Consider the following 27,115-nt stretch of genomic DNA (forward strand, 5'->3'; position numbering starts at 1 on the left):
CTCAGAAATGGAAGGAACCATAGACCACCCCAGCCCCTTATGCAAATGTTTTATGGCCTTGTACACACAATAGGTTCCCAATAAATAACTGTTGAATTGAAACCAAAGTTACATTTAGTTGTTTTTTGGGGCACTGAAGTTTATTCAATTCAGTGTACATTAGAGGTGAAATTTCTGAGTTTGTCTTTAGTTTCATACCACAAAAAAAGGCACACAGTGCTGATTGCCAGTGGAAATACTGGGTGACAAAGTAAAGTATGCCTCATTCAAATAATGTTCCTTTGCTTATTCTTTCCAAAGAGCATTCAGCATCCTGTTGGACCACCAGTAAATTATATTTCAAAATCGACATTTAGAAAAGACTGACCTTGAGACACAGCAGCATGGTCCGAATTCTGCTTCCACTTCCACCTTTTGGGGAGGTCACCTGATCAGTTCTAGTATGAGTTTCTCCTTGTGAACAATAGCAGTGATAACTGCCTTACCTACGTCGTAGGGTTGTTATACGACAACTAAAATAGTGCTATAATAGGCCTTAAAATTTTATTTTTATGGTAACTTCTTAAGATGGTGTGCAGCGTTGTGAAATGTTATATTCATTGGTTCTAGTCTTTCCTGTGGGTATTGATTGCCTTTTTGTAATTATCTACACCTACCTATAGTGACTAAGAGCCTTTCAGTTTTTTAAGAGGTCATTAGATTATTATAATGATGGAGTTTGATTTCTTCCCTTTGATAGATTTCCCTGTTCTATTACTGTTCTTTTATTGTGATCGTCATTACTAAAATTTACCATAATGTTACCGAGAATGAGCTCTAGATTAAATTATTTTAATACCATTAGCAATACACATTATATTTATTGAGTACTTCCTGTAATTTACTTAGTAATTATCAACCAAGGGAATGTGATGGTACTGGGTTGAAGAGGGGGTTTTGGAACCTGTTTCCTGCTTCACAGTCATCACTGAGACTCGCTTTGCTTAGTCTGCATGTTTTCAGAGACCCATGACTCAGTCCTCACACCTCTTCCCTTTCCAGTCTCCATATGATCTCATCCAGTCTCATGGCTTAAAATAATGACCACAAGCTGATTACATCTGCAGCCCAGACCGCTCCTGAGCTCCAGGTCTCTGTATCTAACTGTCCCCTACCCCGCCCCATACTTCCACTGACATACCTCTTAGCATGTCTAAGACCAAGCCAGAGTAATTCCCCCCTAAGCCATGGCTCTTAACTGTCTGCTCATTTGAATTTACAGCAGTTCCATTTTTCTGTTTGTTCAGCCCAAGAGTCTTACTGCCTCTTTAGATCCCCTTGTTCTCAGACCTCTCAGCAGATTCCAGCAGCCCTGCCTTCAGAGTGTATCTTGGACCTGAGCACTTCTCATCGCTACTCCCCCATCATCTTCCCCTGAAGTACAGGGACAGCCTGCTACCCATTCCCTCTGATCCTGTGCTCAGTCCACTTCAGTCGGCTTCTTACACAGTGGCCAGAACAGTCCTATTAAACATGAGTCACATCAAGTCACATCTCATCTCAAAGCCCTGGAAACTAGTGGTTCCCATCTCACTGAGTCGACGTCTTGAACACGATTGATAAGGCCTTACATGGGCTGACTGAGGTTAGCTCTTTTTCCTCATCCCCTCGTAATGTTCACTGACTCTGTCCACTTTCACACTTGGCTGTTCCTTAAACCTGCCAGGTGCCCTCGCGCCCCTGTCAACCCTCGTTTGCTTTTCCCTCCGCCGTACCGTATTTTCTCCCCAAGATGTCCACACAGGTAGCACCTTCCTTTGCTTTAGACCTTTATTTTAAAGTTGCTTTCCAGTGGGGTTTTCCCTCCATTCTTTCTAAAATGTCAACACCCTCCTCACCTCCACCGCGTTCTATGCCCTCGTTTTTCTCCTGAGCACCTGTTACTGTCCAGCAGTTGACCATTGTCCCCAATTACCCTATCTGTTGACTCTCTTTCCCTCATTAAAAGGTCATAAGAGTGGAAACTTGGGTCTTTTGCGTTGCTGCCTCTAACAGAGCTGATCTCTAGTGGAGGTTCAGTAAATACAGTATATTAATTTGGATATGTAAATGAATAATAGAGCTAGGGTACAGTTTAGCATTTTTCCAGTAGATGCCACCCTCTAAGCATATTCCACATCTGAATTATTTTGGTGCCAGTTTGACTTGCAAAATGAAATTGTTCTACATTTCTAGTTAAATGATTTGAAAGTCTTCCCGTTGGAATGACATGTATAAATGGGAGCAGGCAGAGCAGCTGAAACAGCAGCAGCAGCTGGGAGTTTGGGATGAGCAGATGTAAACTGGTATATGTAGGAAGGATGAACAACAAGGTCTGCTGCATGGCACAGAGAGCTATATTCAGTATCCGGTGATAATCCATAATGGAAAAGATGGGGAAAAGAATGTATATAGATTTATAGCTGAATCACTTTGCTGTACACTTAAAACTAACACAACATTGTAAATCAACTATACTTCAATAAACTACACTTTTTAAAAAAGCTGAAGCAAGGCCTTTGTTTAGTTTGGTGCTGGGTGATGTCTGGGTGAAATGTGCACCATCTCCTGAAAGGAAGCATGCCAATGAAGTCAAGCAGTGGGGAGTGCAGCTCTGTTTCTTTGGAAACCTATTGGAAGTAAACGTAGTTTTAAGCTTATCATCTGCAACCTGAAGTCTCACCTGTATTCAGCTGACCATTCCTGTGCCTATAGTATTTGCAGATCATGTTTCTCTTCTACTTTTTTTGACAAAGAGATTTTAAGGCAGGAAAGAGGATGTTTAATTATCTGATTATACGTATTAGTATTTTATATTAATGTAGTAGTCTTTATTTTAACAATTACTCTTTATTATTTTATTCAGGGCAACACAACTATTTGTGTGCGGGAAGAAATGACTGCATAATTGATAAGATTCGGCGGAAGAATTGTCCTGCGTGCAGACTTCAGAAGTGTCTTCAAGCTGGAATGAATTTAGGAGGTAAGGTCTGTGGGTATTAGTTTAATAAGAACTATTAATATGCAATGTAACACTACTAGACTCTATGTACTCCCAAAATTGAAGGTGAAGCTAACATGAAGCAAAGATTTTTAAAAATCTAGTAAGTTCTATATTCATGCTAAAACATTTTAGGAGAAAAATATTTCTTAGAAAGAGTTAAAACAAGTCTGTTATGTGGCCATGGTCATAGTGAAGTTTTCAACTCTTGAGTTTGCTAAGGTTTCAAGAACTGGGTGCATAAACAAAGCCAAAACAAAAATGAATGACATTTTGTACAAAACTGTAGCTAATAGTTTTCATTACCATGTGTGTTTAGAAGTAAAACCTATTTGTGCTGCCGTTAGCCAGATAGGAATATATTGCTAACTCTAGGAGTAAATGTAGGAAAGGAAGGCCTGTATGAAAAAAATGTTTAATGTTCTAGAAGTTCAGCAAAAGAGTGGGGGAGATAAAGACTTGTAGCACAGAAGTATACAACATCCATGGATGGGAAGATTCAACATCCTGAAGGTGTCAGTTTCCTCTAAGTTAGTTTATAAATATAACAGAAGTCTAACAAAAATACCACTTGGTGATTCTAAGTTCTTAAAGAACAGCCAGCAAAATTCTGGAAATGGGGTATATAATGAGGACAACTGGCTCTGCCCATCGTAAAGCATGTGACAGCTACAGTAATCAACATGATCCATGTATTTGTTTATTGATTGTCAGATCAGCAGAAAGTCAAGAAATGAATTCAAATAATGTGAGAAGTTTGTTTATAATAAAGTTGGCATTTCAGATCTGTGGGGAAAGGATAGATTAGTTGATAGGAATTATTGTGACAACTAGGAAACAAGAAAGTGAAATCCGAATTCTTATGATCCTCCAAGATAAATTCTGCTCTTTCAAAGATTTAAACTTTGAAATATAACACAGAAGTACTAAAGGATTTTTTTAATATTCTGCAAGTGGAATATTATTTTATACTTTTTAATTATGAAATAAACCCAGAAGCTATAAGAGAAAAGAATTGAGAAAATAAACCCTACTTATAAACCGAATGTCATCACAAAGACAAATTAAAAAAAACTGGGGGAAAATACCTGCAGCTTATAGACAAAGGGTTTATTTCTCACGTAGATAAAGCACTTCTCTAATTTCATAAGATAAACCAACTCATTAGAAAAATGAGACTGAATAAGAATATGAATAAAATATTCATAGGTAAAAGAATAATAAAAGAAATGCAGTTGGTTCTTGAAACACATGAAAAGATTCTCAATCTAAACCCAGTAAGAGAAATGTAAATTTAAAATGTGAGATATAATTTCTTACAAATGGCAAAGAGAAAACATTTTTCTAATATATTGTTTGAGTATAGAAATAAAAGTGAAAATAAATGTTAATCTCGTGCATTTTAGGTGGAAGTAGAAATTGATATAACCCCTATGGAGAGCAATTTAGCTATTTCAATTAAATGTTAAAAAGTCACATACCCTTTGACTCACCAATTCCACTTTTAGGAATTTATCCTAAGTATGTTCTGGCAATGTAAGAAGTGATATATGCATAATATGTCCAGCGTAGCCTTGTTAAACATCAGGCATACACTAACTATTTATCTGTTCAAAATTGATTAAATAAATTGCAGAATACTCTTCAGACACTAATAAGAATAAAGGGAGCTCTATATGGACTGATTATCAAAACTACTCTTTAGTGAAAAAATCAAGTTGCAAAATAGTATGATTTGTATATTACATGTAGTATATCTGCTTTCAAAAAAGAATACATATATATTGTATACCACATTTCTGGAATGATATACAAGAAGCCAGAAATGGTGGTTAGCTTAGTAGAAAAGAGCGGATAGCTGGGAGACAAGGATAGGAAGGAAAATTGTCACTGTCTATTCTTCTGTGCTTTTGAGTTTTGCATTGGATTAATGTATCTTTTGTGTACTCCAGTTACCTACTTAAAAGAAAGTAATCCAAAAAAGAAGCACATTTTTCTAGATTCCATAGATATGCGTTAGTATATGATATTTGTTTTTCTCCTTCTGCTTCTCTCTATATGACAGACTCTAGGTCCATCCACATCACAACAAATGACCCAATTTCATTCCTTTTTATGGCTGAGTAATATCCTATTATATATATGTACCAAGTCTTTTTTATCCATTCATCTGTTGATGGACATTTAACTTGCTTCCATGTCCTGGCTTTAATAGTGCTGCAGTGAACGTCAGGGTACATATGTCTTTTTGGTGCAGATGAACCTATTTGCAGGGCAGGAATAGAGATGCAGACATGAATAACAGACGTGTGGACACAGGGGAAAGGGGAGGGTGGGACAAATTGGGAGATTAGGATTGACCTATATACATGATCTCCATATAGTCAAGGCTATGGTCTTCCCAGTGGTCATGTATGTTTCTGAGAGCTGGACCATAAAGAAGGCAGAGCACCAAAGAATTGATGCCTTCAAACTGTGGTGCTGGAGAAGACTCCTGAGAGTCCCTTGGACTGCAAGATCAACCCAGTCAATCTTAAAAGAAATCAACCCTGAAGACTCATTGGAAAGATTGATGCTGAAGCTGAAGCTCCAGTATTTTGGTCACGTGATGCAAACAGTTGACTCATTGGAAAAGTCCCGGATGCTGTGAAAGATTGAGGACAGAAGAAGAAGAGGGCATCAGAGGATGAGATGGCTGGATGGCATTACCGATGCAATGGACATGAACTTGAGCAAACTTTGGGAGATGGTGAGAGAGAGGGCAGCCTGGCATGCTATAGTTCATGGGATCGCAAAGAGTCGGACACAACTGGGCGACTGAACAACAATAACATATACGCTATTGTGTACGAAATAGGTAGCTAGTGGGAACATGTTGTATAGCACAGGAAGCTCAACTCAGTGCTCTGTGATGACACAGATGGGTAGGATGGCAAGGACGGTGGACGGGAGGCTCAGGAGGGAGGGGACATATGGATACATATAGCTGATTCACTCCACTGTACAGGATAGCAATACAACATTGTAAAGCAATTATATTCCAGTAAATAAAAGACAAAGAGACTTCATTCTCTGATGAATGAACCAACTGGCTGACGAGTTAGGCCTGGGGAGGAATGTGGCTACACGTAGAGCAGAGCAACCCTTGGGAATCAAGAGGAGAGCCTCGTGGGTGTCCTGACCTCAGCCAGAGCAGCCCATGCTGGTCCACAGGGCAGGCTCTGGAGCCACAGTGCACGGTGAGACCCCTTGATCTGCCGCTTCCTGGCCTGTAACCTCAAAGGCAGGCTGCCACCTTTCCATGCCCCTGTTTCCTTCAACTCACCTTGATCAGCATACCTACCTCCCAGGCTGTAGTGAGAAGTAAATAAGTCAGTGTAGAGTGACCACTCAGTACATGTCTCTGGAGTGATCACTCACTGCGTGTTCCATAGTACTTTTCACGCATGATCTGAGGGACGTGACTGCCCCACGTGTCAGTGATGTCCAGGGGAATTAAGAAACATGCCCCAAGATGCCACAGCCAGTGAAACGATGAAGCTACATCTTGGATCTCTGGACTCCTGGTCTGAGTTTCTGCTCTCTTGTCTGACATCCCAATCATTGCAAATGTGATGCAAAAGATCACCTTCTGAAGCCTGTGAACAAAAATCTGGCAAGATATCAGCAACTTAAAATCTAAATGGCACCAGGGTACAGCTATGGGTCAGAAAATGAACTCAAAATCAGTTTTTGTAAAGTCTGCCATCTGAGTTTCAAGTGCACACACTGCTGAAGTATGTGTATCCCTATGTAATTTTTGTATAACTATATAAATCTTATATATTATTATTTACATATTCTATATATGTATGCATATGGGGCTTCCCAGGTGGCGCTAGGGGTAAAGAACCCTCCTGCTCATGCAGGAGACATAAGAGATGCAGGTCAATCCCTGGGTCTGGAAGATTCCCTGGAGGAGGGCATGGCAACCCTCTCCAGTATTCTTATCTGGAGAATCCCATGGACAGAGGAGCCTGGCAGGCTATGTAGTCCATAGGGTTTCAAAGAGAGTCAGACACAACTGAAGTGACTTAGCATGCGCTACATACATACACACACACACACACACACACACACATAAATATATGCACTTTAGTATAAATACTGCATCATCACACTTTATATAAAGTGCCATTACTGGGACTTCCCTGGTGGTCCAGTGGTTTAAACTTCTCCCTCCAATGCAGGTTAGATCCCTGGTTGGGGAGCTAAGATCCTATATGCCTTGGGGCCAAAAAAAACAAAATATAAAACTGAAACAGTATTGTAACAAACTCAATAAAGACTTTAAAAATGGTCCACATCAAAAAAATCTTTTTAAAAATACCATTACTATTGGTTACTATAAAATGCTATGAAATAGTGATACTTATAATCCATATCTTATAGGGCTGTGTTAAGAATTAACTGAGTCCATACATAACCTCTAGAACAGAGTTTCCCAGTCTCTGCTCTGTTGACATTTGGGGCCAGATAGATCTTTGTTGGGCTTCCCTGATACCTCCACCTGCAATGCAGGAAACCACAGTTGGATTCCTGGGTTGGGAAGACCCCCTGAAGAAGGGATAGGCTACCCACTCCAATATTCTTGGGCTTCCTTGGTGGCTCAGGTGGTAAAGAATTCGCTTTCAGTGCAGGGGACCCGGGTTCCATCCCTGGGTTGGGAAGATCCCCTGGAGGAGGGCATGGCAGCCCACTCCAGTATTCTTGCCTGGAGAATTCCCAGGGACAGAGGAGCCTAGCAGGCTACAGTCCATGGGGTTGCAAAGAGTTGGACACGACTGAGCGACTTAGCACAGCACAGCACAGATCTTGGTTGTGGGCCCATCTGTGTGCTGTAGGATGTTTATCAGTATCCTTCATCACTGCCTATTAGGTGCCAGTCTAGCTGGCCCTGCTCCCTCGGTGTGACAACCATAAATATTTCCAAACTTTGCTAAGTATCCCCTGGGTGGCATTGGAATCCAGTGGTTTACCAGTAGTAGTAAATAACTAAACTACTTAGCTGTGAGATAGTTCCTGCTAGAATATATATTCCATCAGAAGGAGAATTTTCGTCAGTTTTGTCCATTGCTTTATCGCCAGTGACGAGAACAGTGCCTGGCACGAAGCAGGTGTTCAGTAGTTGTTTGCTGAGTGAATGCATGATTAACTGGCCCTTTTAAGGGTTCTGTATTGTGAGCATTCTTCTAAGCCCTTTATATGTGTCAAACCTCACATAACGTTATGTGATCATACTATTAATCTGTCCATTTTATTTTTAAATCGATCTTCATTGCAGTATAGTTGCTTTACAATGTCGTGTTCGTTTTTACAGTACAAAATGAATCCGCCATATATATACACATCTCCCCTCCCTTTTGGACTTCCTAAGAAGTGAGTTCATGGAGGCTCACAGAAGTTGAAAGCTGGCCCAAGGCCCCAGCCTAGGGAGTGGCAGCGCCAGAACTGAAATCTCTGTTCCTGGCACAAAAGCTCATCTCCAGCGTCACTCTTCTGTATGACATGGGTCCACTGTTTATAGACTGACATTTAAAAATAGGCCTGCTTATCTGTTAATGGCAGCTGTGGCACCAGGCTTCTCACTTGTGTCTATGATCTATGATCTATGTCTCTAAGTGAGGCTTGGCCCAGTACACAATTCAGGTTCACCTAACTTTGTTGTTGGTTTCTGTATATATGGAGGATAGGTTTTATGGATTTCGGTAAAACATTTTCCTAGAGAAAAAGCTTACCTTGAATCCTGAGGTCATTGAAAGTCGTGAGTCGAAAATAGATAGAGTGGAAATTAATATTCATAAGAGTAGTACTTTCTTTAGGTTCAAGTTATAATATAACTCCTTCTGGTCCTGGGTTAAATAATTAACTTGTATTAATTATCCAGTCGATGTAACATACATTGTCATTTTCTTTTATTACTTATTTAGAAGCCTTGCTTTCTGTTTAAATGTGGGCAGAAAGAAATGCAAACAATTTTATTATTTTAAAAGAGATAATACTATAAAATAGTATTAAATAGATAAATAGATTAAAAAGTTTAATAGATAAATAATAAAATAGATTTAAAAGTTTAATCTTTTAGTATGAAGCAGTTTTTCAAATGAAATATGTGAATTAAATAAAAACCTATTATACATGTTCCAATCCCATCCCTGTTTTTCTAGCAGAGCAGGCCTGCCGGGTCTCTCTTTATTCACCCTTCTTTCCTGTTACCTCTCTTGGGAGAAAAGGCAGATGCAACCTCATATAACACTTGGAAGACATTTTCTTTAGTGGATGATTGTGACCCCAGGAACAAAATTAGTCATTCCCCTTCTAAAGATAGGGCTTCCCTGTGGCTCAGATGGTAAAGAATCTGCTTGCAATGCAGAAGACCGGGGTTCTATCCCTGGGTCAGAAAGATCCCCTGGGGAAGGGCGTGGCTACCCACTCCACTATTCTTGCCTAGAGAATTCCATGGACAGAGGAGGCTGGTGGGCTACAGTCCATGGGGTCGCAAAGAGTTGGACACGATTGGGTGACTAACACTTTCTAACACACTTCTAAAGACACTGACAGTTCAAAATATCTCAGAATTTCTTTTTCCTGTATCCTATCCACTGGTTAGCGTATAATCCTAACCATGTCCCCAAACAGCCTCTCTGTTAGAAAGTGGAAGGAAGGAGGAGGAAAGAGTAGGTTTATATTTATCAGAAACCAAAGCCATTAAATGTGCCTCTTCCCCTTTCTCTGGATCCACTTCCTTCCTCTTATTACAAGCTCTATCCCTTTTCTTTAAAATCCTGCTGATGTATAACCAATAACATTATATTATATCTAATTGTTTTGCTCTCCTGTGAATAAGTTTTGGGGTTATGGATAAAATAGTTGCTTAAGTAAGTCTTCAAAAAAATAAAACCAAAACCAACTACCTTCTTTAAAAAAAAAAATCCTGCTGATGTTTACACTGCATGCAAAGGAGAATAGAACAGAAGATGCAAGAATATCACCAGAGAAATGGAAAGGAAAATAACCGTTTTTCTGCCCCCATGCTGGGCCACACACTCTTCTTTAACCCCTAAGAGTAGATCTAAAAAACGTGTGGTTCTGATTCCATGAGAATTTACTATTTTGCATAGCCTTCTCCTAAGAAATCCATCACTTTGCTTTTACTGCTAGTGATCTAAAGAGGATGATTTATGTATGTGTTTTCGAGCTGCCCCTAAAATATATAAAGCACGGCATTAAGGCTCCATGGCCCTCAGACCAGGAATGAGTCCTTTGGGTGTTTCTAACTTGACTGTACTCTGGCTGTAAAAGATAGAGGGGATCTTGGAGGTTTTCCTGTCGCGGTCCTCCACTCACAGATGAGGAACTTGGAGTCCAAGATGATATCATCAGAGACCTGAGAAATGCAACCTAAGGATTCTAACGCAGTTGTCTTTCCTCTTTTTCAAGCCACCACCCTGATTCATTTTTCATCATCTATGCTAAAGCCCAGTTTCATATTCCTTTAATGAAGACTCTAAAATATTCAAATCTTGCTTCCTGGAGCTTTAAAAATGTAAATTTCACAGATCACGTAATAGTCCCATTTCTGTTTTCAATTTACTTCCAAGGCTCCCTGCATCCATCATTTTACTTGGTTGAGCAGGAGCCTTTAAAGGGTTGCTGTCTCAGGTCCACCTTTTACTCTTGGAATGGAGCATGTCATGTGAAAAGAGAAAAGATCCTCAGACACAGGGAGCAGTAGCAACAGCAGATCTCATGGTTGCTTTTTTGAAGGCTGGAAAGAAAGCAGCTAGGTGAGAAAGGGAGACATGAGGTTAATTCTGGAAACTATTCAAAGAAACAGATAGTCTTATATTCCTGATGAGAATGGAACCAGAGAGAGAGGAAAATATTTAAATTAAAATCCATCCACGTAATGCAATATTAATCAGGCAATAAAATTATGGTTATGAAAATTCATAACAAAATAGAATACTTTCTATACAAAAGTAATAATGAAAAATGAGTATTCGAAATGATTTAGGTTCCTATTATGTGATTACAGCTCTATAGGAAAAGATTTGCATGAGTCAGGAGACTAGGAAGAAATGGAAGGATACAAAAAGCGCTTATATTTGTAAAGTAAAGTGACAGATAAGGTTTTTCTTGGCTCTTTTCTAGTTTATCAATCCTGATGAACATGTTCTGCAATGAAATGTTTTAAAAATAGCATTCACAATTTTGAACTAGAAAGAAGGGAAACAAGATTAATTGCGCTACTGAGCAGAAGAGGTAAAGAATTCGACGTACAGAGGGACAATCAGGAAGGAGGTAAAAAGGAGAGAGGGAAAAACAAAATACCTAGAGGCATGTGTAATTCTTCCGCTGGGAAATGCTTTGAAAACTGAAAGGGAAAAGTGAGTGAAAACAAAAGACCCAGGGAGCAAAGAATGACAGTGCCATGACTGACGTGGGAAGTCCTAAGAGAGAGATCTTTTTACTTGAGGAAAATTGGCTTTATCTGCCAGCAGCTTCCTCCAACTAGCTCATCTGGTCACCTGCAAAATTCACCCACAGTGCAGGTCTGGGGAGAGAAATCACAGGATCAATGCCAGTGAGAGAGAAGGTTTAATATCTGAAATCCAAGAAGAAAAACAATTTTTGTATCTTTAAGGGTCTCCTGAGGCCGGATAGGCAGTAGTCTGTAGAAGTTTAGAAAACCCAAGTGTACCGAGTTTGATGAAGAAATACCATTCCTTGGGTTTTTTCCCCCTTTCCGTTCCTCTTGCTTGTAAACGGTAAGAATTTCAGTGGGACTTCTGAGCAGGAAAGTGGAGAGGAAAATGACACATTTCTATAAATCAGTGAAAGTATGGTTTCTGAACCTTCATATATAAGTTAAGCCTTATTTATTGTCATAGTAATACAACTTGAATTAAACAACTGGTATTTTTACCTTGTGAAATTTCCAAAGGAGAGTTTAGGATCAGTTCTGAAACAGGCAGCATTTCAGAGTTTACTATATTTCTTCAAATCTAAGGCATTTTTTTTTTTTCTTGTAGGTTTCTAACTGTTGTGGTTACAATTTGTAACCAATATGTACATTTAATTTTTATTAATTCCCTTCAAAACTCTAATTAAATTGGAATCTGAAAAAGAATAGACTTATGTATAACTAAATCACTTTGCTGTATACTTGAAACTAGCACAACATTGGAAATCCAATATAAAATAAAAAATTTTTTAAAGGAAAGAAAAACATCAAAGCTAAGCAAAAGGGGGGGGAAATTGATGTCTTATTTTGTCATCGATAGTGTCTTAGAATGGAAGCAGTACAGACATTCAATGTAAATGCTCTTCTCTCCTGAGAATATATATACTTGTAGATGCTCACGTGAGCCTTGTTGAGCTTACCCAAACAGGTTGCTTATCTTGGGTCTTTTTAAATATAAAATCCAGGGATGTTGGAAACCTTCCACTGGGTATACATGCGTGCTCAGTCACTTCCATCACATCTGACTCTCTTGAGACTCCATGGACTGTAGCCCGCTGTCCATGGGATTCTCCAGGCAAGAATACTGGAGTGGGTTGCCACGTCCTTCTCCAGGGTATCTCCCCAACCCAGGAGCTGAGCCCTTGTCTCTTGTGTCTCCTGCATTGGCAGGTGGATTCTCTACCATTAGTACCACTTGGGAAGCCCAGATGCCCATTTTTGCTTTCATTTCCTTTTTTCATTTGCAGTCTGTCCTGGTGGGTCATCATCCCAGTCATGCTTAACTGGCCAGTGGGCCTCAGCGCTTAACCTGTCTACCTTTGGGGTCCAGGGTATCTTACGTTTGTGGTTTCAATAGGGCTGAGTCAGAACTGTCCTTCCGAGAAGCGTCTCAGAGATGCAGGTCTCTGTAAGCTGGTCTGCAGCAGCCCTACAGTCTACACACTCACCCATATTTTCTGTAATACACAGTTGTTTTCCTAACTCTCTGGTAAAATAGTGGAGATTTTGTTTTGGTTTTGTTTTGTTCAGGGTGTTTTATATTATTGTTATGCTCTTTTGAGTTACCTCAGATGATGGAGTTTTATTATAAAAATATTGCTAGTTTCACGTTTAGTCTTTGGGAAATATGAGGATGTCATTTAGGAGACAATAGGTTTCCAGTTTTTAGAACTTTTTCTCTTTGATTTTTTTCCCTTTTTTACCAGCTTCTTTCTGCCACGCTCTCTCCTCCCTCCCTCCCTCGTTTGCTTTTTTTTATTTCACTACACCTGTTTCTACTTACTGCCTTCTCTCTGTCAGCTTCATTGTCACCTGACTATCTTGGATTCAAAATTCCCCAAAGAAGGCCCAGCCAACTGGTTGGTCACCATGAGGAACAGAGCTTCTCACTGGGTTGAGATGAAGACAAATGGCTGCCTTTGACTCTGCTGCCCCACCTCACCCAGCCCGGCATGGCCAGTTACAGGTCGCTATGGTCCAGAGCATGACAACCTGTGACAAGGAGCCTTTTGTTCCCATTTTCCAAAAAGAAACTGTAAGTGTAGCTAGCGATCCGAGTACTGTGAATGCAATACAGACTCCCAGCCATTCCAACGATCTCTTAATTGTGGAGCATCTCTTAAATCATAGCACTTTTTCCAACACCCTGAATTTATTCTGAGTTATCTATATGTTTAGAAGTAAAAAGTGTCCATTTTTAGAAAACTGATGGACAAAAGGAAGTAATAGCTTTAGTATGCTTCTTGGAACAGAACTGCTAGGGCCTTATTTTGGAGTTTAAGACTTTTTTGACATGGCTTTTTTGAAAACACACAAACCAAGACATAACACAAAAAGCATAAATAAAACAAATCTTAATTTTTTTTAATCATTCAATGTGTAAGATGGGTATTGTCTTATAGAATACCTCTCTAAATCTGAGCTATTCTCTGCCCCTAAATGCCAGGCTGTAGAATTTTGGGTGAGCTCTGGGCTCGTGGGAGAGGTAATTTGGAAAGAGGGACAATCCACTTAAAACCAAGTGTCATAGGTTGTCTGCACTCAGTCATCTTAGAAAGAGCTGAACTATCATGCCAGGTAAAGTCCCACCTATTCTGTAGGTATCATCAACCTCACAGACTCTGATTTCTCAAAGTTACAATCATTTATTTCATTTACTTTCAGTTTACAGGTATGCACTTTAAGGAATATAACTTAGTCTTTTTTCTTGGATTGGAAAAATCTTAGAGACCAGTGATCTGAAACTTGTTCACTCTTGATAAATATCCTCTTCTCCTATCTATATTCCAGTGAAGTCTCTGTTCTTATCTCTAAGATATACAGAAAGCCATTCAACTGCTTAATATGTAACTATTAGAAAACAATCCTTCATATCTTGTGATAAACCATAATGGAAAAGAACATGAAAAAGAATGTATATATGTGTGTATAACTGAATCACTCTGCTGTACAGCAATTAACACAACACTGTCAGTCAACTATACTTCAATAAATTAAAAAACAGAAATCAGCCCCTCAAAAAAAAAAAAAAGAAATCAGCCCCTCAGTCTTCAGGAAAAAGTAAGTATGATGTTTAATATCATAGATGATGATTTTTCTGGGACAGATAGCATACCTTTTAACAGCTAATGCAATTCTAACAGATTTTGAAAATATTTTTATTATCAAGTCATAAAATACATAGTCATTACAGTGATTAATAAGGGAAAGGGAAAGTTCTTTGTATTAAATTGGGGGAATGAAGGTAGAAGAAGAGCCAAGACTTGCTAATTAAAAAATAATGATTTACATTTTGATGAAGAGGCTCTTAAAACCTGAACTAGCAGAGCTAATAAAAAGTTTCTTCTGAAAGTGGTGCTTCATTATTTTGAAAAGGAGATCTGTCAACAACAGTGTAAAGCCAGTTGCTGAGTTAGGTCATGAAAACAAGAAACTCCAAAATGGAATTGTTCTGTATTCCTCCTTCAAGGGTTTTATACAACATTTGTTTTGAGAGCATAACGATGTAAAGTATGTTTAATAGTGATGAAGATAGGCAGTTACTCTGCTATCACTTAATTATCTTTTATATTAAAATTAATCTAGCCTATATAGGAGGGGATCATAGTATTCAAAAAGTGTAACTCTGGGACTTCCCTGGCACCAGTGGTTAAGGCTCCATACTCCCAATGGCATGGGGCATAGGTTCGATCCCTGGTCAGGGAACTAAGATCCCGCATGCTACAGGGCCAAAGCAAAGTGCATCTCTGATGAAGCCATCCATTGATTCTTCATCCAGCAAATACCCACTGCATGCCTCCTAAATCCATATGTTCCCTGGGATGTTGCCAGTGTAGCCAGGTGAAGGCAGGCACCAGCCTTTTTTTGAAAGGGCTAATCTCTAAGAAAGAGGAAACTGATTATGGGCCAGATAAGCATTAGAAATGTACAGCACTGTACTTAAGAGCACCCTCTGTGTTGATGATAGCCCGCATCAGATCTTTCTCCTTGCTGTAGAGTAGTGTCAGCCTCCTGACTTCTATCTCTCACTTAAAGTAGTGGCATGTCAGGATGCCTTTCTCTGATTCTGTCCCTCAATATTTGGAGAGGAGGGCGTTTATCCTGGTGGCATGCTTTGTGCATCGAAATGATCAAATGGTCCTATGGCACAAACTAAGGCTTGTGTGGGACGTCATCTGGAAAGGAGCAGTTCTGCATCGTGAAATCAGAAGACCCACGCTTCTCCCTACCTGCAGACCACCTCCATTCCGACCTCAGCATCCATCCATAGACAACATTCTTCATTTGATGTTGGTGCTCTGAACTAGGACTCTGAAAATCAACCCTTCCCATTCTTACCAAAATTTGAATACAACTTGACTTAAAGTTTCTGGCCATCTTAGAGATTTTTAGGGCTTACCGGGTAGCTCCAGTGGTAAAGAATCAGCCTGCAGGAGATGCAAGAGATGCAGGTTTGATGCATGAGTCTGGAAGATCCCCTGGGGAATGAAATGGCAACCCACTCCAGTGTTCTTGCCTGGAGAATCCTACGGACAGGGGAGCATAGCAGGCTATAGTCCATGGGGTTGCAAACAATCAGACACGACTGAACACACAAACACAAGAGATTTTTAAATCATTTCTAGCCTGGGAATCATTGAGGCAGTTCTGGTTGGTGTCTTTGGAATGCGTGCCTTGTCTGTCTTTTGCATCTCTTGTCAGTCAGTCAGTTCAGTCGCTCAGTCATGTCCGACTCTTTGCAACCCCATGAATCGCAGCACGCCAGGCCTCCCTGTCCATCACCAACTCCCGGAGTTCACCCAAACTCATGTCCATCGAGTCAGTGATGTCATCCAGCCATCTCATCCTCTGTCGTCCCCTTCTCCTCCTGCCCCCAATCCCTCTCAGCATCACAGTCTTTTCAAATGAGTCAACTCTTCGCATGAGGTGGCCAAAGTACTGGAGTTTCAGCTTTAGCATCATTCCTTCCAATGAACCCCCAGGACTGATCTCCTTTAGGATGGACTGGTTGGTTCTCCTTGCAGTCCAAATAGGAAAAGGAGTACGTCAAGGCTGTATATTGTCACCTTGCTTAAGTAACTTATATGCAGAGTACATCATGAGAAACGCTGGACTGGAAGAAGCACAAGCTGAAATCAAGATTGCCAGGAGAAATATCAATAACCTCAGATATGTAGATGACACCACCCTTATGGCAGAAAGTGAAGAGGAACTAAAAAGCCTCTTGATGAAAGTGAAAGAGGAGAGTGAAAAAGTTGCCTTAAAGCTCAACATTCAGAAAACTAAGATCATGGCATCCAGTCCCATGAGAAATAGATGGGGAAACAGTGGAAACAGTGTCAGAATAAATAAAAAATAAACAGTGTTTATTTTTGGGGGCTCCAAAATCACTGCAGATGGTGATTGCAGCCATGAAATTAAAAGACGCTTACTCCTTGGAAGGAAAGTTACGACCAACCTAGATAGCACATTAAAAAGCAGAGACATTACTTTGCCAACAAAGGTCCATCTAGTCAAGGCTATGGTTTTTCCAGTGGTCATGTATGGATGTGAGAGTTGGACTGTGAAGAAAGCTGAGCGCTGAAGAACTGATGTATCTCTTGTAACAGACGCTAAGAAACACCTGTAAAGATAGGCTGTGACTCTCGGGAGCCATTTGGTGCCAGCTGACCTCCTGACATCTCCTTTCAGTTCTTGACCCGCCCCAACACCTCTCTGTGCCTCTGGAAACTCTTCAAAACTCACTTCAGTACCACCAGAGAAACTGAGAGACACCTTGATGAGGAATTTTGTAAAATTTTTATAATTGAAGATATCTTTCAACACAGTTTACTTAGTCTATCAATCCTCAGAGCAAGCCGTTCTTCATTCTAAAATTAGACTAATTCACCAGTGAAACTTCCAACAGTTACATCTTCATTTGCCATGTAAGTGACAGGAGTTTCATGTTAATTACTTAGAAACATTTGCATATGTTAATTAGCTCAGTTTCTACATTTTTAAAGCCAAAATTTAAATCCCTTAAAGTAAAAACACTTTTACATTTGTAAATACTCATATTTTTAGACAAAGTTGAGTCAGATGAGAAATTTTAGGCCAGTTTCTAAAGGTGACTTGTAAAAATGATGGGAATTAGGAGGACTGTACAATTAGCTGTCTTGTGGGGCTGCTGTTCCTCAGTTCTCACTGCCTCTCCAACTCATCTTCAAGTCTTTGTTTTATTTTTTAAAGATTATTTTATTGAAGTATAGTTGATCTGCAGTGTTGTGTTTCTGCTGTATAGCAAAGTGATTCAGTTATATGCATATATACATTGTTGCATATTCTTTTTCATTATGATTTGTCACAGGATATTGAATATACTTTGTGTGCGTGTGTGTGTGCACTCAGTCACACCCGGCTCTTTATGACCCTATGGGCTGTAACCCACCAGGCCCCTCTGTCCATGGGATTCTCCAGGCAAGAATACTGCAGCGGATTGCCATGCCCTTCTCCAGAGGATCTTCCTGACCCAGAGATCGAACCTGTGTCCCTTGCGTCTCCTGCATTGGCAGGCAGCAGCTTTACCTCGGAAGCTAAGGTGGCACTCGTGGTAAAAAACCCAGCTGCCAATGCAGGAGACATAAGAGATACGGGTTCAATCCCTGAATCGGGAAGATACCCTGTAGGAGGGCATGACAACCCACTGCAGTATTCTTGCCTGGAGAATCCCATGGAGAGAGGAGCCTGGTGGGCTACAGTCCAGGGGATCATAAACAGCTGGACACGACTGAAGCGGCTGAGCACAGCACACACGCTGAGTATAGTTCCCTGTGCTGTCCAGCAGGACCTTGTTGTTTTGCTGTTCTATATATAATAGTTTACGTCTATTAACCCCAAAGTCTTGATCCTTCCCTCCCCAACTACCGCCTGCCCCTTGGCAACCACAAGTCTATTTTCTGTCTATGCGTCTGTTTCTGTTTTATAGATAAGTTCATCTCTGCCATATTTTAGATTCTGTATATAAGTGATACTGTATGGTATTTGTCTTTTTCTGACTGACTTCACTTAGTATGATAATCTGCAGGTCTCTCCATGTTGCTACAAATGGCATTATTTCATTCTCTTTATGGCAGAGTAATATTCCATTGTGTGTGTGTGTGTGTGTGTGTGTGTGTACCACATCTCCTTCATCCATTCATGTGTCAGATATTCAGGTTGCTTCCATGTCTTGACTACTGTAGACAGTGCTGCTATGAACATAAATGTGCATGCATTTTTTTGAATTAGAGTTTTGGTTTAGATAGACCCAGTCCCAGGAATGGCATTGCTGGATCATATGGCAACTGTTTTTAATCTTTGGAGAAAACTCCATACTGTTTCCACAGTGACTGCACCAATGCACAGTCCCCCCAACAGTGTAAGAGGGTTCCCTTTTCTCTGCACCCTCTCTAGCGTGTCAAGTCCTTGTTGTAAACACACTCACCCATGCCCTGTGCCTGGAGACTCTCATGCGGTAAATGTAGATGGAGCAGAGGCAGCATCTTTCCTTTATAAAACTCTAGACAGTGCACATCATCTCACCGGAGCTGAGATCGACTATTCGAGAGCTTGCTATAACATTGGGAGCATTTTTCTTAGGATAAGAAAACCCTTCAATTGGTTTCATTTTTTAAACCCTTTAATTTTTTTTTTCCTATTTAATGTTATTTCTATTTTTCTCAAGTAAATCACTAACTGGCATCTGGTAAATATTTCCTCACCAGGAGAAGGCCCCTAAAAATATCTTAAGTTAGTATCTTTGAATTTTCTTGCAAAAAAAAAACTTACAAAGGGCCATGTTAGCTTTTAGTCCACTAACTTTACTAGTTTTTTGCCTTACCAAGCAGTAACTTTAAACATATTTGATAAGCTGCACATTTAAATGCTGCACATCCCTGGGGCAGATTGTTCAGAACTCAAAGATGAAGGTAGGTTCCTTATCCCCAGAGAGTTGTGTGTGTGCTCAGTTGCTCAGTTGTGTGTGACCCCATCGACTGTAGCTCACCAGGCTCCTCTGTCCATGGAATTTTCCAGGCAAGAATACTGAAGCGGGTTGCCATTTCCTATTCCAGCAGATCTTCCCAAGCCAGGGATGGAACCCTCGTCTCTTGTGTCTCTGGCATAGGCAGGCAGATTCTTCACCATTATCACCACCTGGGAAGCCCTCTCCCCACCACCCCGGAGAGAAAGTTACTGAAACAATGATTCTGACTTTCCATATTGAGGAGACAAAAGTGAGGTAAGAAAGAGAAGGTGGGAATAATCCCAGGAAGGAAATGGAGGGGGGAAGAGGGGTCCCTGGTGAGGTTTATGATTTGTTACAAGAGAAGAAACAAATTTAGAAATGCCACCCCGTGTCGCCACACTTCTGCTCACGTGCTCCCACCTGGGCACACCCTCGATGTGTGCAGACATCTGTATCCGTTGTGAAGAGGCAGGAGAGGAGAGAAGGAAGCTGGAGTGGCAGCTCACCCCCCGCATGCATAGTTCTCAGGCCCCACCATGGTGGTCTTCTCTCACGCTTATGGTCAGTGGGTTAGAAGGAAACCCCTGTGTATCTGGTGTCTTCTGAGCCCTCAGGAGAGTCTCTGCCCAACGTTTGTTCTTCACAATAAGTAACCTCTTGACCCACGTCCCTGTCTTTACTCAGTAGAGTTAGTTTGGGCCACATCATTGAACTTTTTCAGATAATATTAGTGATGACACTATTGTTGGCTTTCCAGCTGTTTTGTGGTTAAAGAAATGTTCTTATCAGGGTCAAAATATGATATAAAAGACTTTATTGCAATACTCTTATTGCAGGACTTTTATTGCAATTGAAAACAGGTTCAAAATAAAAGTTAAAAGAGCTTAGCTTTACTTGATTCATTTACTGTAAGGCTCACTAACTGCTGTGTTCCCAAACAGGCTTTCTTTTCCAGTAGGTCGATTTTTCTCAATATATTTGACTTATTTAAAAAGAAAGAAATCTAAATCTCCTCAGGCTATTTGAAATTCAGAAGTAACGAGATCCTGTGACTCATCATAAAGCAGTGTTTGCAATGCTGATTTGCCTCGACTCCCCCTGACACGCATCCCTCTCTGCTGCTACTGGCTCCCCTGCTCTTAGGAAGGTTCTGAGCCACTTCTGGGCATCGTCATGTGTGACTCGTCTGCCACCTGCTCTGCTGTGCCCACCCATGGTCAGTGACTTCTCCACCCTGACTCCTCTTTCTGGTTCAGTCCTGTGGACAGTTTCTGCCAGCTGCCTCTTGGTGGTTTTTTCAGCTCCCTTTTTCAGGCCCAACAAAGGCCTCTCGTTTGCACCAAACATAGGAAGGCTAAGAGAGTTTCCCCTTGCTGCTGTGGCAAAGCAACGCAAGCTTAAAATAAGACAGATTTGTTACCTGATAGTTTTGAAGGTCAGAGGTCCAAAATGGGTCTCATTGAGTGAAAATCAGTGTGTCAGCAGCCAATATTTGTTGGTGGAGGCTCAAGGAGAGAATTTGTATCCTTGCCTCCTCCAGCTTCTGGAGGCTGCCCACGTTCCTGGGCTCCTGGCCCCCTTCCGTCCTCAAAGCCATATAATGTACATTCTGCCTCTGCTTCTGTTGTCACATCTTCTCTGCCTGTCCTTCCTCCATCTCTCACTTATAAGGACCCGTGTGATTATATTCGGCCTGTGTCAACAATTCAGAGTAATCACTTTATCTTAAAATACTTAGTTCAGTTAAGCCTGCAGGGTCCTTTTGCCTGTAAGGTTACACGTTCACAGGTTGGGGATGAGGATGTGAACATCTTTGGGAGACCATTATTTTGCCCATCACCTATGTCATGGTCTATATCCAACAAAAGTCTGGAATTTTTTATTTTTATTGAAGTGTATTTGACTTACAGTATTATGTTAGTTTCAAGTGTACAGCAAAGAGATTCGGATGTATGAATCTTTCCCAGATTCTAACATCACAGGTAAGATATATATTACAAGATACTGACTGTAGTTCCCTGTGCTATACAGTAAATCTTTGTTGTTTGTCTATTTTGTGTAAGTTGTGTGTGTCAGTTAATCCCATCCTCCTAGTTTATTCCTCCCTCTGCCCATTTCTCTTTGGTAACCAGAAGTTTGTTTTCTGTCCTTGTGCGTCTATTTCTGTTTTTGCATACACATTTGTTTATATTACTGGGCTTTCCTGGTGGCTCAGAGGGTAAAGCGTCTGCCTACGATGCGGGAGACCCGGGTTCAATCCCTGGGTCGGGAAGATCCCCTGGAGAAGGAAATGGCAACCCACTCCAGTATTCATGCCTGGAAAATCCCATGGACTGAGAAGCCTGGTAGGACTACAGTCCATGGGGTCGCAGAGAGTCAGACACAACTGAGCGACCTCACTTTGTTTATATTAGTTTTTAGATTCCACATATAAGCAACACCATATAATATTTGTCTTTCCCTGTGTGACTTCACTCAGTATGATGATCTCTGGGTCTCCCCATGTTGCTGAAAATGGCATTATTTCACTCCTTTTTATGGCTCAGTAATATTCTACTGCATACATGTACCACATCCTCTTCATCCATTGATCTGTCTCTGGAAGCTCAAGTTGCGTCCCTGTCTTGGTAAGCAGCGCTGCTGTGCACATTGAGGTGTAGGTGTCTTTTTGAATTAGAGTTTCTGTCTTTTCCAGATATGTGCCCATCACTCTGGGATTTTTGCATGCCTTGCTGATTTTGGCCCTCTACATACTCACCCACCGCATCCCTGCCTCTTCTTACTCCCTGACACTTCCCTTCCTTTTGAAAAGCCACTCACATCACTGGTTCACAACCTTCTGGCTGTGCCTTTGTCTGCACAGTTCTTACACGGCCTGCATATCCCTCCCTTGTGCTGATCAGTCCCTGCTACCCATTCCAGCCTGAACTCAAAAAATTCATCACTTCCACCTCTACTTAAATTGTACCCTGCACAGTTCTAAGATGTTATGTATGTATATACATTTGCTTTTCAATATTTATTTATATTCATTTATTTGACTGTGCCGGGTCTTAGTGGCAGCACTAGGGTTCTTTAGTTGTGGCATGTGGGATCTAGTTCCCTAACCAGGAATTGAACCCAGGCCTGGGAGCATGGAGTCTTAGCCACTGGACTGCCAGGGAAGCCCTGTATGTATATACTGTATTAACATGTCTCCTGTAAAGCTTTTTATGACTTGTTAAGGTCACATTCATTAATGCCTCCTCTGTGCTTCCAAAGTTTCTATTGTAACACTTCATATGTTTTATTGTACTTATTGTTTATAGGTATTTCTTGCCAAATAGTCTTTGAGTTTCTCAGGAACAGAGTTATCCTTTTGTTTTCATATCCAGGGCATTTAGCATGTAGATTCTTAATAAATGCTTATTGAATGAATGAATGAATGCATGAGTAGGAAGTCAAACCTTGTTCATACATTCAGTTCAATTCAGTTGCTCAGTCGTGTCTGACTGTTTGTGACCCCGTGGACTGCAGCTCACCAGGTCTCCCTGTCCATCACCAACTCCCGGAGTTCACTCAAACTCATGTCCATTGAGTCGGTGATGCCATCCAACCATCTCACCTCTGTCATCCCCTTCTCCTCCGACCTTCAATCTTTCCCAGCATCAGGGTCTTTTCAAATGAGTCAGTTCTTCACATCAGGTGGCCATACATTAGTAAGCTGAATTTAGAAGAAAAAAAAAAAAAAAACCTCTTGTTTGGTTATACTATTATTAAAGGCACAGTGGATTTCATTTTAAAACAAACTCATGACTATAACAAAGATTCCAAGGATGGTGTTTTAAGAATGTTCTGTATAAATATTATTTTTCCATTTTTGTACCAGGAAGGTGCAGTTTACATCTTGAGCTTATATTGACTTATATACCTTAACTCGGCAACTTCTTAAATAAGAAAAAGTCTTGGCAAATCTCTTCATTCCCTGGTGAGAATTTTTAAGTGATGTCTTGATTATTCTTGTTGAACCACAGTTTTTGTCATGAGCATGGGAGGGTGGCATTTGGGCACAGCTGTCGTTGTTGTTAAGGTGGGCATTCTAGCTCTGATCCAATAGTTCATACATAGAGACATATTAAATTCAAAGTCAAGGCAAGGTAGGATGAATTGACCTAGGGTAAAAGAGCTAGAGGACTGAGCGTCCAAAATAAATGAAAACACAAGAATGAGAAGGAATGGAAAGAAGAGAAGACAAAAAAGAGTGAGGCAAATGCAAGAAGAGTAGGTTAAGACAAAGATTTGACTGAGGAGGTTAGTGGAGTATATTCCAAGGATCATTAACTGAATCAGTGGAATGAATTCAGGTGTAATACAAGGTCAGCGTCAGGGTGAAGTGCTGGTTTCAGAAGAGAAGAATTTGTCTCCCCAAGAACTTAGCCAAGATTAACAGAAACACTCCACCCATATTTGAGGGGCCAGTTGAATAAAGTGGAAATGAGCAATGCTGTGTCCATGGCCATAAATACAGAGACAGTCTTTCAGCCCCGCTTCTGGGAAATAAGTCTATCATCTAAAGAAAGACAGCGTTATCAGGGAGGATTTGTAAGACCTTCATTCTTGAGATAGATGTGTGTGTGCTAAGTTGCTTCAGTCGTGTTTGACTCTGTGACCCTATGGACTGTAGCCTGCCAGGCTCCTCTGTCCATGGGATTCTCCAGGCAAGAATACTGGAGTGGGTTGCCATGCCCTCCTCCTGAAAAAGAGGAGTGCCTACATAACTGAACGGCATGAAACTTCACCCATGATTGAAGACACTCTCGGCAGGCCATACCTAAAAATCCCTTTACACTGTAGTCGTATTTAATTCTGCACTTAAGTTGGTGGGTACAGGGCTACCATTCCTGGGTAATGTGCAACTGGAAAAGGTGCAACTTCCAAGATGAGAAACAAGCTGTAAACCTGGGGATGTGGACCTTTTTCCCTCCAGGTGGTGTCCGCAGGAAGTCATCCATGGGAAGCAGTGCCAGCCACACAGCTGAAGGAAGATTATGTTTGGGGAGGGCGTTTCATTCCAGGAACACATATTCTTTTTAATGGATGGTTAGTAAGGACACCTATTGTAGGAAGCCCAGCTTGAACTTTAATGTAAGAATGTCGAAATCGCTGAGCCATTACTCATTTATTTTTTGAATGAGTGCAATAACATACAGGTTGTGTGCTTGTCAGTCAGTGGACACACGCAAGTGGTGTGGCCATGCCTGTGAATCCTAAACCCATTGGCTGTGATTACATCAGACTGCAGGAACCTCTCTGGCATGCTGTAGCTGTGTGCCTGTATTGCTTGTAAATTACGTTTGTAGTTTAAAAGTGTGGCGCTGGTCCTAAAATTTGTATTTCTAAGAAACTAAATGTAATTTTAACCATATGGATAGGTTCTCATCTTTTACAAACTCCATAACCTATATCAGAAATTTTATGCAGAGTTTACCTCTGTAAAGTGTAAGGGGAAAACTTTAGTGCTTCATTCAAAGGGAATGGCCAGCTATCTGTTTCAGCTATTTGTTGCCATAGGGGAGATCAGGCAGATATGGCAAGAGTTTCCTTTCTTTTCGATACCAGAAATACAAACTTTTGTGCAAAATATGCCAAATTCTGAAAGATGAAAAGGAGTTTTGAAATTAACTTCAGCTCACTTTCTGGTTTATGACTTCTGCTAGCAAGGAAACTAACATGCGGAGTGTAATGAATTAGCATGCTTCTCATCTCAGCGCTCACTTGATTGTTTTTGTTTTTTTTTTTTTTTAATATAGTCTAGGGATTTAATTATCTTTCTAGCTTACAGTTCTTGTTTTTATCAATTTCCTTAGTGTAGACCAGTGGTTTTCAATCAGGGGCAATTATACCCCCGGGGGGATATTTGGAAAAGTCTGAAAATATTTTTGGTTGTCACAATTTGCAGTGGGAGGATGCTGCTGGCATCTAGGGATTAGAGGGCCTGGCATGAAGCTAAATATTCTATGTTTGCACAAGACGGAACCTAACAACAAAGAATTATGTGGTCCGTAGTATGCATAGTCATGAGGTTGAGAACTCTGATATGGGCTGTATTTTTATCCCTGTTTATCCTTCCCTTCCTCCCTCCCTTCTGTATTTCTTCTAAAGAATCTTTTCGCAGATTCTGTTTTTCCATCTTTCTCTAATCTTATTCAGGTCGGTAGTTCTCATTTTCAGAATGCAGAAATACACTCACATGGGAGTATTTAAAAATGAAGAGTCCCAGCCCCCACTTGTAGACATGCTTACATGCAGATCTGGGATGGCTCAAGATTTTGCACCTTGAAAAAGCTCCCAGGTGATTCTAAGAAAGACCATCCTCGGACCATAGAGAAGTAGTAAGATAATCTTTGTTTTCATAATCTCTGGCCCTACTCTTTTCTTCATTTTTTAAATCCTTTAGTAGTTGAAGTTCTCAATTACACCCTGTTGCTTTGATCAAGCCCTTAAGATATACATAGCTTTTAACATTTAAACTTTGGGAAATAAGTAAATTTAAATGTATTTATTGATAAAGAGTTGAAAGTATAATTTATCTGGCTTCTCAGTGGTATAGAATCTTCCCACCAATGCAGGAGATGCAGGTTCGATCCCTGAGTTGGGAAGATCCCCTGGAGAAGGAAATGGCAACCTGCTCCAGTATTCTTGCCTGCAGAATTCCATGGGCAGAGGAGCCTGTCAGGCTCCAGAGTCAGACAGGACTTAGTACACACACATGCATAATCGTATTTGGTCCTTACAAGTTATCCAAGTAGTTAGGTAATATATCTTAGAGTTTTTCCCCAAATTTCTAATCTCTTCCCTATTTTTGTCTTATACCATATGTTTTCCCCGTAAGATGCTCATTGATAGTGGTTCCCTAAAAATTTGTTTGGGGACTTCGCTTGTAGTCCAGTGGTTAGGAATTTGCTTTGTAATGCAGGGGATGCAGTTTCAATCCCTGGTCAGGGAACTAAGATCCCACATGGTGGGGAGAAACTAAACCCCAATGTGAGACAACTACTGAACTCCATGTGCTCTGGAGCCTACATGTCATAACTAGAGTCCATGCACCACAAGGAAAGATCCTGCATGCATCAGCTAAGACCCAACGCAGCAGATTAGGAAGATCCCCTGGAGAAGGAAATGGCAACCCACTCCAGTATTCTTGCCTGGGAAATTCCATGGACAGAGGAGTCTGGTGGGCTACAGTCCTTGGGGGTGCGAAAGAGTTGGACACAACTTAGCAACTAAACAACAACAACAAAAATAAATATTTTAAAAATAAAATTAAAAAAATATTTTTAAACACATGAACTAGTCAAAAGCATGGACATTATGGCTGAAAATGTTGAAAATAGTTCATGTTAGTGACTTCTTAACCACACTTATGCATACAAAATGTTACAAAAGATTGACTCCCAGGAAGAATTAGTTTATGCTATGTGCTTTTTCCATGAAGGCAAAAATGGTGAGGGCAGTTGTAAGTTCTGGAAGAGCTTTTCCTCTAAATCGTGATTGGCATTTAGGAAGACTGGGTGTTTATGTCCCTGTAGGTCTCTTCCTTCAGAGGCCTTGACTCATGTCTGAC

The 27,115-nt window shown here is 40.6% G+C and overlaps 1 protein-coding gene across 21 annotated transcripts in view; it reads left to right on the plus strand.

Moving 5' to 3' along the window:
* Nucleotides 1–27,115, plus strand: part of NR3C2 (nuclear receptor subfamily 3 group C member 2) — a 457,363-nt gene that overhangs the window by 315,579 nt on the left and 114,669 nt on the right. For all 21 annotated transcript variants that reach the window (XM_086346415.1, XM_086346398.1, XM_086346409.1 and 18 more), the window contains one exon: nt 2,885–3,001. In XM_086346415.1, the coding sequence (XP_086202541.1) occupies nt 2,885–3,001 (117 nt within the window). The remainder of the gene's footprint in view (nt 1–2,884; nt 3,002–27,115) is intronic.

The sequence above is a fragment of the Bos grunniens genome, chromosome 17 (assembly GCF_055505025.1).
Source record: "Bos grunniens cultivar Pamir isolate PY7600 chromosome 17, Bosgru_T2T1.0, whole genome shotgun sequence".
Classification (NCBI taxonomy): domain Eukaryota; kingdom Metazoa; phylum Chordata; class Mammalia; order Artiodactyla; family Bovidae; genus Bos; species Bos grunniens.